At 47.0% G+C, this 10,128-nt stretch overlaps 5 protein-coding genes across 5 annotated transcripts; 3 read left to right on the top strand and 2 right to left on the bottom strand.

Annotated features, from left to right (window-relative positions):
• Positions 1-141: 141 nt before the first annotated feature.
• V2V93DRAFT_373831 (UAA transporter family-domain-containing protein) lies at positions 142-1,596 on the bottom strand. Its single transcript, XM_066911088.1, has one exon. It carries the CDS (start codon positions 1,483-1,485, stop codon positions 262-264), a length of 1,224 nt encoding a protein of 407 aa, XP_066764297.1. The 5' UTR covers positions 1,486-1,596; the 3' UTR covers positions 142-261.
• A 25-nt stretch (positions 1,597-1,621) lies between these two features.
• Positions 1,622-3,560, top strand: V2V93DRAFT_64642 (uncharacterized protein). The gene has a single exon (XM_066912751.1). It carries the CDS (start codon positions 1,759-1,761, stop codon positions 3,385-3,387), a length of 1,629 nt encoding a protein of 542 aa, XP_066764296.1. The 5' UTR covers positions 1,622-1,758; the 3' UTR covers positions 3,388-3,560.
• A 173-nt stretch (positions 3,561-3,733) lies between these two features.
• On the top strand, positions 3,734-4,024 carry V2V93DRAFT_381929 (uncharacterized protein; the record flags this gene model as incomplete). The annotated part of the gene is made up of 1 exon (XM_066912128.1): positions 3,734-4,024. One exon carries the CDS (start codon positions 3,734-3,736, stop codon positions 4,022-4,024), a length of 291 nt encoding a protein of 96 aa, XP_066764295.1.
• Positions 4,025-4,292: 268 nt separating this feature from the next.
• Positions 4,293-8,460, bottom strand: V2V93DRAFT_349354 (nucleoporin Nup120/160-domain-containing protein). The gene is made up of 3 exons (XM_066907950.1): positions 7,630-8,460; positions 5,063-7,571; positions 4,293-4,995 (listed from the first exon to the last, which is right to left on the bottom strand). Exons 1-3 carry the CDS (start codon positions 8,270-8,272, stop codon positions 4,395-4,397), a joined length of 3,753 nt encoding a protein of 1,250 aa, XP_066764294.1. The 5' UTR covers positions 8,273-8,460; the 3' UTR covers positions 4,293-4,394.
• A 4-nt stretch (positions 8,461-8,464) lies between these two features.
• V2V93DRAFT_318347 (dynactin p62 family-domain-containing protein) lies at positions 8,465-9,400 on the top strand (the record flags this gene model as incomplete). The annotated part of the gene is made up of 2 exons (XM_066907252.1): positions 8,465-8,757; positions 8,824-9,400. Coding segments are annotated over 2 exons (870 nt in total), but the record flags the coding sequence as incomplete, so codon positions are not given.
• Between the last annotated feature and the right edge of the window lie 728 nt (positions 9,401-10,128).

The following is a 10,128-nucleotide window of genomic DNA, read 5'->3' as shown; positions in this document are numbered from 1 at the left end:
CTCAAGTATGCATTTACTTGCTCTTATTGCATCTAAAAAGTTGATCAGTAAACGATCAGTATTTGGTTCGAGCAAGGAGCAGCATCACAGTGAACGAATTAAGCTGACAATTATCAGTTTGATAAGCATGCTGGTAAAAACTTTATGGTGAAATCTACCTCTATTAACAATCTATGTACAAATGATTCTCCAACGACGACGATCTAGCTCTAGCAAATTTGAATTCAAATTCAAAAATTAAAAAAAGCATACGCTGGATCATCATCTCAGTTTTGCATCATCCTCCTTCTTTTCGATTAATGATTCGGCACTTTCCGCGACCTTTGCTTTGTTTTCATAGAACTTGGTAAGCGCTTCACCGCCTACACCCCCAAAGACCATCAACACACCAAACCACTGACCAGCTGATAACGCATGATTAAACCAGATCACTGAAAGTAGCATTGACATCATTTTACGCGTAACGGTGACGGTAACGAGGGTCAAAGAACCGAATTTACTAAGAGTGTAAAAGATAAAGACTTGACCGATAGCGCCACAAACGGAGAAAAGGAGGATGTCGCGGAGTACTGCTGGATACTCTGAAAAAAATTGAAGAGCATTGGAAAATTCAGAAGAGAAAGGAGAGAGTAGAAATGCCGATGTGAAGATAGTCGACATTACGTTGATGCCGCACATCATCTTTGGACCAGTTATTGTTGGTTGCGTGTGGAAGATATGATCCTGTGTAGAATTCGTGAGACCATCAAAAAGAAGATTAATGGTGAGAAGGAAAAGGCCGTACATGGATGACGACTGAGGACCCTGAGCAGCCTTCTTGCTCGAGCTTGGATGATAGAGTGTAAATAGAGAAACGCCGCAGGTGACGGCTAAGACAACCATGTATTTACTCCACGAGTATTTTCGTCGAAATAACAAGACATGCAACGCCATGACCGGTAACAGCTTGCAGCTCTTGCCAAGCAAGAGAGTAAGATAGTCGATATGGTTCAGACTGGCATAGCCAAATGGACTAGCGAGCGAGGATGTTGTGGCGACTAGGGCGTATTGAAAAATAACTTTGCGATTAGGAAACACATTTGAGCTTTGTCGTGATCGTTCAGACGTGTACAAAGTGTACAAGAATCCCACAATTGCTGCACAAAAGGACTGCACGGTGTTGATAACTAAAGAGTAGCGAAAGTATCTGCGATCGGGACCGTAAGGCGTCGTGGAGATGCGCTCTTGAAGAATAGCCCACGTGAGAAACGAGATGTAAATTCCACCGACCGCAATTAGCATCTGTGCAATCCCTGGTCCAGAGGAAATGAAAGATGCATTTGAAGTGACACCCACTGGTGACGACGGAAAAACGAGAGAGTTGATCACTTGCTCGGTGTCGAGCTTCGCCGCGCGTCCTGCGCGCGAGGACACAGACGATCTCGCCCTAGTATGCGTACGCGTCGCTGTAGACGCGACGGAAGAGTGTCCAGCTGCCAAGGACATTACTTGCTGTTTTTCAGAGACCAAACCGGAGTTAGTTGCTGAAATTCTCTCGCGATTGGAAAATTTTAGAGTAATAGTTCTACGCTGAAGTGTCTTCGTCGGAGCCGCATGTCGCCAGGGGTATTCGAGAATATTTTGGGAGTAGTTTACATAGCTATTTGATGCGGGTTAGGGCTCAAACTCTGGCTGCCCTGATTACGTCGACGCGGCACTAATATACGGGCATACAGGTATTGAGTCGGGTGAGTTAGTCGTCTTAGATCAGAAGAAAAGATGAGCGACCCGCCGAACAAGTCGCTGTCTCAGGCAGATCTGCTAATGTTTGATGGGCTGCTTGCACCTGCCACGAGCAATGTTGCGAGTACCGCCAAGTTGGCAGCATCCCTGCCGTCGTCCACGGCAGCTTCGGCAGGCACAGATTGGTTCTCATTGCTGGCGACTAGTTCACAACAGTCGAAAAGCTCAAGTTCACATTCTAATGCTGCTACGCATGTACTTCAGCCTGTGCCGCATTCAGCTCCGGCTCCAAATTACAACCTGGCCCGAAATTTGTTTCAAACATCCTTGGCTTCGTCGCCGAGCCCAGTCACTTCACCTTCGCCTTCTCTCGTCTCCACTTCATCTCCTGCTCTTCTTCCCATTCCGTTGTCTACAGCAGCTCATGCGGTAGCTCAGAAACCGCCTAAACCTCCACTTCCACGTTCTACGACCGACGACGACTTTGGCGACTTTATTAGCGAACCTCTCCCGATTTCACAAGCATCAGCAAGTCCGATATCTAAGTCTTCTCTGACGTCGACTGCAATCCCACCACAGTCTCCAGCTCTCCCTTTATCAAGAACATCGCCGCTGAAGCTCCAGATCCCATTGCCGACTTCAAGTCCAGTTTCTTCGCATGCGCGCACATCATCAAATGCAAGCAATTTTTCTTCATCGCCCAATCGACGTGCTCCGCATCCTACTGTACCGCGTCCACCTCCAGAGTACAAGTCACTAGAATCGCGTACGTCAACTTATGGTCAGAAGCAGCAGCGACATGTAACCCCGTTGAGTCAGAATGGTGCAATTAGTGCCCACTCGATACCGGCTAGTCCCAGAGCCAGACCGCCGAATGGTTCTGGCTCTAGCGCCCGCTCGACAGCTGTGCCGATTCAGCCACTGAGATTCGGTCAGCATCTTTCTGGTCCTGATGGACACGTAGTTAGCGCCTCTGTGCCGGCGCTTACTCAGTTGTCGCCTGTCCAGAAGTCTCAAGCGCGATCTCCTATCTTGAAGGCTCCTCCTCCAAAGCCTCCAAAGTTCGTGGATGCTTCTGACGACTTTGAACCGTGGTCCGAATCTGCCTCATCTTCTTCTACACCAGAGCCAGCACTGAGCACAGCCCAGCAACCTCGCACTCCGCTCGTCGCTACGCTTCCCGCACCCGAGTTTCTTCTCTCGCTGTTTCAATCAAATCTGTTTCCTCTTCCAATGCCGCTATTCCAATCTTTAGTTCCTCTCTCATTTCCTCTTAAGCGAAGAGTGATTTCCGCGCCGCGAGTCAAAGACTTTTTTGAAGCATTCATACTTGCAATCGAAGTCGCAATTCGTATCAGCGCAGGGAGAAAACGTCGAGGTGCTAGATTTGAGGCCGACAAAGAGGCGCGCGAAACAGCCCGTCTTTGGCGATCACTGCGCGAGCGCATCGCGGGTGTAGGTCTACGAGATTTGCCGAACCTTGACGCGTCATTTACCTTGCGGTCGTATGCTGGCGATCCTCGGGAGCTTTGTATTGTGTGTGGAGTTGCCAGGCATGAGAAAGTTAGAGGGTGCACGAAAGAAGTTGTGTGGGATTTTGAAAATGGAGGACATTCTACTTGCATTAGATGGTGGGCACATGAAAAGGCTCTTATGGAATCTTAATGTTAATTTCAGTGTTGTTTAGTATGTTTACTGAATTTATTACGAAATTGCATATCATGTAACTATTTTTTGACCGACCTGTTTCTGTGTTCGCGACTAAGAAATTTCTTATTCTAAATTAAGTTGTATAACAGAATGACAAAATTGGGCAGTAAAATGCTGTATAAATTATATGTGAAAATTAGACCGTCTATGTTAAGAATCAAGAATCCGGTTGCAAATGCTTCTACATTTGAGCGGGTGTTATTTCCTGTGTCTCCAAGTTGGGACCTTTGACAGCGTCATCGTGTCATCATACTCATTCTTCGCCACCACTCCGCGCAAACCAATTTGACTTGCAACAAAAATGCGGAGTACACCACTTGATCGAGCAATTTCTGCCAATGCTGGCACGTTAATACTATCATTTACCGGAATTGTCGTTGCTGCGTGTTCATATATGGCTTTTTTTGGAGATGATTTACCGAAGTATTCTCGCGGTATCGATCCTGTTGCCAAGCCGGTATCAAAGAGAGAGAAAAAAAAGGCCGTTGCAAAGAAAGAGAAAGGAAATTACGAACAAGAACAAGAAGAATGCGATAATGATGATGATGAGGAGGAGGAGGGTAGCGTTAAGAAACACAGAGACAGTAGATGATATATGAAGACACTGATTCTGTCTTAACAATGTCATTACCACTACCAACCAGTGACAGAACTTCTCTCAATTCGCTCGATGGGTTTCCGTGCAGCTAAATGCAGGCATTATGCATTATCGTGATTTTGAGATACGTTTAACTGTCTTGATCTTGCCTTGATCTGGATTGATACGCAGATCGTCGATCAATCGCAGTTTCGAGCCTGACAGATACGCTCGCAGCAGCTAAATAGCTGATAAGATATGCTCGAGATCTATATGGCACTAACTCTAATACATTTTCTATACCAAATCACTAATTCCTTTAAAATACAGTAATAGTACTACATATCTCCTTTTTCGAAAATCTCATATCTCATAGCATACATTATCACACATGAATCCCTTCGACGACCTGTCTTGCCAATATCGCTTCCATCCGCAACACCTCCTCATCGTACTCTTTTGTCACATCAGACGCTTTCACAAGTATCCTTGTCATACCAGCGTTTCTAGTAGCACTCTTTACTCGTTTCGCAGGCGAGTCGGGGCCAAATTTAGCATCAGATGTTGATGATACATGGGTGAGAAACCAGGCTTCTGGGAACCGTTTAGAAAGCGGCATACACGAGAGAGTATTCATCAGTACAAGATAGCAAGAGTTAATCTCCAAATCAGAAGTACTAAACGGTTCGCCTTTCCCAGCAGTGAACCCGCTTCTAAGTCGCTGGATATATTCATACATTGCCGAAGCAGCATCCTGTAGCTCTCCGTGATCGACACACCAAGAGTAAAGCACTTTGTAGTAATTTGGACTGTTGACTGCATTGTTGCCATTGCTGGGCGTAGGCAGGTCAATAGTCGCACGCGCTTTCGATTCGAGAATCGATTTTACCTGAGCTTGAAGCTCAAGGAAGGGGAAAGTACATAGTCGGCTCATGTTCCCGGACTCGCAAAGCGAAGTTATAAATTTACCAAGCAACTCATGTTGTCTATATTCTGTTAGCAAAAAAAAAGGCAACAACACAAGCAAAGCTAGAAAAAAATAATGGAACTCACAGTCGTTTGTTTAGAATCTTAGAAATGCAGGCATACGCATCATCATATAGCTCTCCCTTGATCGCACTCTCAAAGACAGCACGATAAAGCCCATCGTGCTCCTTTTCCTTCACTTCCAGCTGACCGTGAGGTCGTGACCACATGTCAATGGCAAGTCTGCCAAACTCGCACGCAGCAGCATACGCACCAGCCATATCCAACAACTCCGAGACATGCGCAGCAAAGACACTGATTCCATGGCCAGCAACTTCAGACAAGACATTATCAACACCGTCGACAGCACCTGAACGGTTGGCATAGAAATCGCGAAAGGCGAGTATAATTTCATCGGTGACCGTCAAAGTAGCCATCTCGGAAACACACTTTGCGAGCCACATTCTCGCCTCGTCGAACTCCCCCACACGTAAATACACTAGTCCTTTTGCAAAACAGGCAACACCATCATCAGAACGCAGGTAAATAAGCACAGATTTAGCAGCCTGAAAATGGCGCGTGTGTACAACTGCGCCCGCTGCGGCAGCTGTACTAGAAAGAGAACGTGCCAAGGAGAAGAAAGTTGTCGTATATGAGACTGCATGCGCGAGACCCGCGCCAACTGCAGCCGATGGCGGAGAAGCCAGAGTGGCTGCCGCGGTGCTTCCCAATGTAAAAGAAAAGCGGGAAAAGAGAAGTTCAAGTAGAGTAGTATTCTTAGCAGTTGCCTTAGACTTGTCAAGCGCGAGTTTATTGACACCCCGCGAGAGTTCCTCATCTTCGTCTTCTATAGACAAATTATCGCCACCATCAAGCAAACACTCACAAATAGTCTTCAAATAACTTAAGCTCCGAAGCAAACTTGTGAATTTTTCAAATAGATCCTCATATTCAATTCCACAGTCAGGGATCTCACCCGATGAATATACAGCTAGAAACAGCAATGTGTCTACGACAGCTCGGTATGTACGATTGATAGCTTGCGCCGTCGACCCAACCACTACCAGCAGACCTGCTTGTGAGAGGCTATATCTAGTATTCAAAGCCGGTCGACCAAATAGACTGGCTTGCGAGCTATGCAGGAATTCAAGGTCTTCATAGCAAGCCTCAAACGCCGCCTGCATACCATCTATATCAGATAAGCGTTTTTGCAATAAATCCAACGCAGAATCAGAAATTTGATCTAAAAGACACGACTCATAAATTGCAAATGCCGCATCCCCAGGCGAATATCGTGGTGGCTCAAGCGTATGCTCGATGAGCGCGGAAGTAAATCGGCCAAGAACAGGCTTGGGAAGTAATTTTGAGAAAGAGGCGAACGAGGTCAGAAGATCTACATCTTCGTGCTCAACAAGCGACACTCGGTTGCGGGTTGCATCGCCGCTTAATAATATTGTACTGCGTGTGCCAGCGAGTTGAACGTGCTCGAGACCGACGCAGAAACGGATATGCGAGATTGCTGTTGCTTTGACGACGACGATAGCATTAGTTGATGCTACACGAGCAAGAGAGAAGGCTTCATTTCCTTGTCGCGAAAGTTCGAGACAGAGTCTATCGAATCGGGCCCATTGCTGCTGTATGTCGCGAGTATATGATTCTTCAGCGCTATTTTGCGACGCGACTGTAGTCGTCAATTGCATACTAACAGACGCTGAAACAGCTCTGGCAACACGCTCTTTCAAAGTCAATGACGCTGTGTCGTCATGCGGATTAAGTATAGAGTAATGTTTTTCATAAACTGGTAACACGGTCTCTATGATTGCCGGTGAGTACATCCCCGGCTGGAAGATACGGCGTAAATACATCTCTGAGCAGTCATCGTTCGGCAGTATGAAATCTTCTTCACTGCTAATATCAGGCGCCACGGCACGCCAGATCAGAGTAGACTTTGGCGGATTCCTAACAGTGGGAATATTAAAGAGCACATGTACGCGCGATGACTTATTACTCTTCCACAAAAGCCAGAGGTCGAGGCTATAAAACAAATCACCAGATGACGATTTCTGCTGCTTGATTCGACTAGGCTCAAGAACAAACGACGGTATCATCCAGATTGCGTTGTCGTCAGGTGCCGTTGGAATGATTGGCGATTCGAGTACATCAGTAAGTGAGGCCTGCGGGGCCACGCGAGCGTCGGTCGCAGGCGATACAATTAGACGCCAAATGCGAAACTGGCCTTCTCCAAGAGGAGAGTACGTGGCAACATAGGTGACTCCGTCTTTTGAGGTCGTGGCTGATATCAAGCAAGCGGGCTCGGTGGAAAATAGAGGCTTCGGAGCGTTGCTGCTATTATTTGCCGGCACCGGTGCATTGACGATGTCATACGCGGCGATTGAGGTTAAGGTGTCAAGTGACCATAGTTTTAAAGTCCCATTTATTGAAGCTGTGATGAGAATTGACGAGCTGCAGACCATTGAGACAACCATGTTTGTGGAGATATTTGGATGACCTCGAACACGGTCGTTGGAGCCCCACAAAAACATTCCTTTGAGAGAGGCGAGGTAACTACCATCGCTAAAGACTCTTTCCGTATAATCTATGTAAAATCTCGTCAGTAACAATATCTGTGACACAATGCGGTACAAGGGACGCACCATCAGCCAAGGCATGAGACCGATCCAATCTCATCAATCCACCATCCATTAACGAAAAAAGTAGAGAAGAACTTCCAGCCTGCCCACGGTCCATATACAAAGGCGGCCGTAAACTGAAATGCGCAGATTCTAGAATATGACACCACTCATTAAGTGGTCTGCGCTGCCATGGTTGCAAGAACGCCCGTTGCGGAAGACTGAATGTGTAGAGCACAAACGATTCCGTGAGCACGTCAACGACGAGTGCGTCTTCTTCGGCAACCTCGGTGATGACTACACATGACGCTTTAATTGCTTCTGAAAAATGTATTCGTATACGATGTGGTTCTGACGCAGAATCAGTCGACAAGACGAGGTCGACAGGGACAAGATCGAGCACAGTCTGATGCTCCAGCACGCGCCAGAGTAGTGAATGCGGAGCAAAAGACGACGAGAACACCCCCGAATTAGACGCCACATACTTCGAAGAGTAGGCCTCTTCGGCGTCTGCGGCGTCAAGAATATTTTGCTGGCGCCGTTTTGGGTGAGAAGGAGGACTGTGCAAAGATGAAGGAGGCGCGACGAGGTCTGTTGTCGGGAGTCGAAGCGATGAGGAATCCACTCGAAGCGGAGCCTCTTTCAGCAAGCGATCTGGATGACGCATTCGCTTGATTTTTGCCTAATACCTGCCGCTGTTTCAGCTTGGACCTGTGATTGATGATAGTATACAAAAAGGCAGATAAAGTTGTTTTTAGGCTTAGAGGAGATCAAAAGTAAAAGCTTTCGAAGTCGGTGCGGCTCGACATCAACAAGACCATGCACTTTCTCTAATTATGATGTGCTTGGATATACAATTGCTATGCACTACCCTTCCCTGCGAATACACTGTCCCTGCGCTGAGCCAGTATCAGATGACGAGGGCGATATTGAGGACGAGGTACCGGATGAACAGCATAGTGGTAGCAGACAACTAACGCTGCCGCCTACGTTAACCAACGACTTTGCACTGCACGCGCTCAACGCGTTATATTTTTGCGACGTGTGTAAGGCTCTTAGATGTGAGCGATGTGTCGTGGACGAAGTCGTGCAGACATACTGTCCTTCATGTTTACATATATACTCTGACTCGCGCAAAAGTGAGTCGGTATTGTACGCCATTCTGATCTTGAAATTCTTTATGTTTGTGGAGAGTCTTATGCTGATCTGAAGACATAGCTGTACTAGAAACTGTCTACAATGTCCGCTATGCTTCACGGCATTAGTGATGTTTTCCCAAGCTGAAACCGACATTTACTTGCAATGTCCATATTGTGCATGGGATTCGCGAGCATCGGGTGAAGTCACATTTACAAAGACATCTTCATTATTTACACAACTGCGCACACTCTCTCGTGCATCACAATCAGCAGGAAATGACGACGAATCAGTCTTTGAAAGCAAGCAACATGAACCCAGCTTTTCACTTGCATCACAATTCGACGCACTAGCTTCTCAATACAAGGATCTCTACCGCGAGCCCACCCCACCATCCTCACCGCTCTTACCAAGCCGCTCCATCACGCGAAGCCTTGAAACTACTCGCTTCCTGAAGTCATACTACAAAACACATTCTGCCAGTTCATCACCTGTAACTCCCGAGTCTGTGCTTAACGTGATCGGTCGCGTGGGCGGAGTGTCGCGCGACAAGGTTGCTGCCGCAGAAAAGCGTGAGTCCGAGAAGCATATAATTCGGCTTGACGAAGCAGCAGAAGAAGACTTGATTGCGGGGATGGAATCAATGAAATCATTGAACGAGAGCATGACATTATCTCAGCAGCGAAGACAAGCGTCGTTTTTCGGCAGTGTAAGTCCAGAGTTATCTCTGCTGAAGCCTGTTCCGACAAGGCTTTGCACGCGGAGAGCCAAGCGATGTCGCGCCTGCAGACACCTTCTCGTACGGCCTGAGATATCCAAAAATTCAGCAGCGACACTATCGACCGCATTTAGAATCAAGCAGCTGTGCAAAGATTATATCCCCACTATCCGCATGACACATCTCTCGTCGGCTACGTATCCCAAGAAATTCGTCACGCATATCACGTATACGTTCGCATTGACGCTGTTTAATCCGCGGCTACAGCCAATCAAAATTACTTTAGCGTCGCCTCCTCGCACACCGACCAGAAACCATAGCATTACACTTCTAACTCCAACATTTGAGATCAACGGCAATCTTGACGATAAAAACGACTGGGATCTGCGTGCATTATCCGATTTAAAAGAAAGATTTACAAAGTTCAAAGACGGCGACGGAGCTCAGGCAGCCGGAGTATTTGCCATCGGTGCGAACTGGACTTGTGTATTAATAGAGATTGTTCCGTCAGATGAAGGAGGTGAGATTGAGATTCCGATATTTGTTAGTGTCGGGTATGACGTGGCTGATGAGCCAGAAGGGAAAGAGGAGATGGCGTTTTGGACTTTAGCACGAGTAGGTGTCGTATAGTATATAGACATATGAGAGACATGACGGAGTGAAGACAG

Source organism: Kockiozyma suomiensis, assembly GCF_038497685.1.
Source record: "Kockiozyma suomiensis strain NRRL Y-17356 unplaced genomic scaffold V2V93scaffold_12, whole genome shotgun sequence".
NCBI classification, from domain to species: domain Eukaryota; kingdom Fungi; phylum Ascomycota; class Lipomycetes; order Lipomycetales; family Lipomycetaceae; genus Kockiozyma; species Kockiozyma suomiensis.
Note: the sequence above shows the minus strand (reverse complement) of the source record. Positions and strands in the feature narration are given on the sequence as shown.

Excerpts from the sequence above, each read along its gene's own strand:
- V2V93DRAFT_373831 (XM_066911088.1), bottom strand. The coding sequence starts at position 1,485 with ATGTCCTTGGCAGCTGGACACTCTTCCGTCGCGTCTACAGCGACGCGT.
- V2V93DRAFT_64642 (XM_066912751.1), top strand. The coding sequence starts at position 1,759 with ATGAGCGACCCGCCGAACAAGTCGCTGTCTCAGGCAGATCTGCTAATG.
- V2V93DRAFT_349354 (XM_066907950.1), bottom strand. The coding sequence starts at position 8,272 with ATGCGTCATCCAGATCGCTTGCTGAAAGAGGCTCCGCTTCGAGTGGAT. Across the intron at positions 7,572-7,629 it reads GTCTCATGCCTTGGCTGATG|ATTATACGGAAAGAGTCTTT; the intron begins GTGCGTCCCTTG and ends GATTTTACATAG. Across the intron at positions 4,996-5,062 it reads AAGATTCTAAACAAACGACT|ACAACATGAGTTGCTTGGTA; the intron begins GTGAGTTCCATT and ends AACAGAATATAG.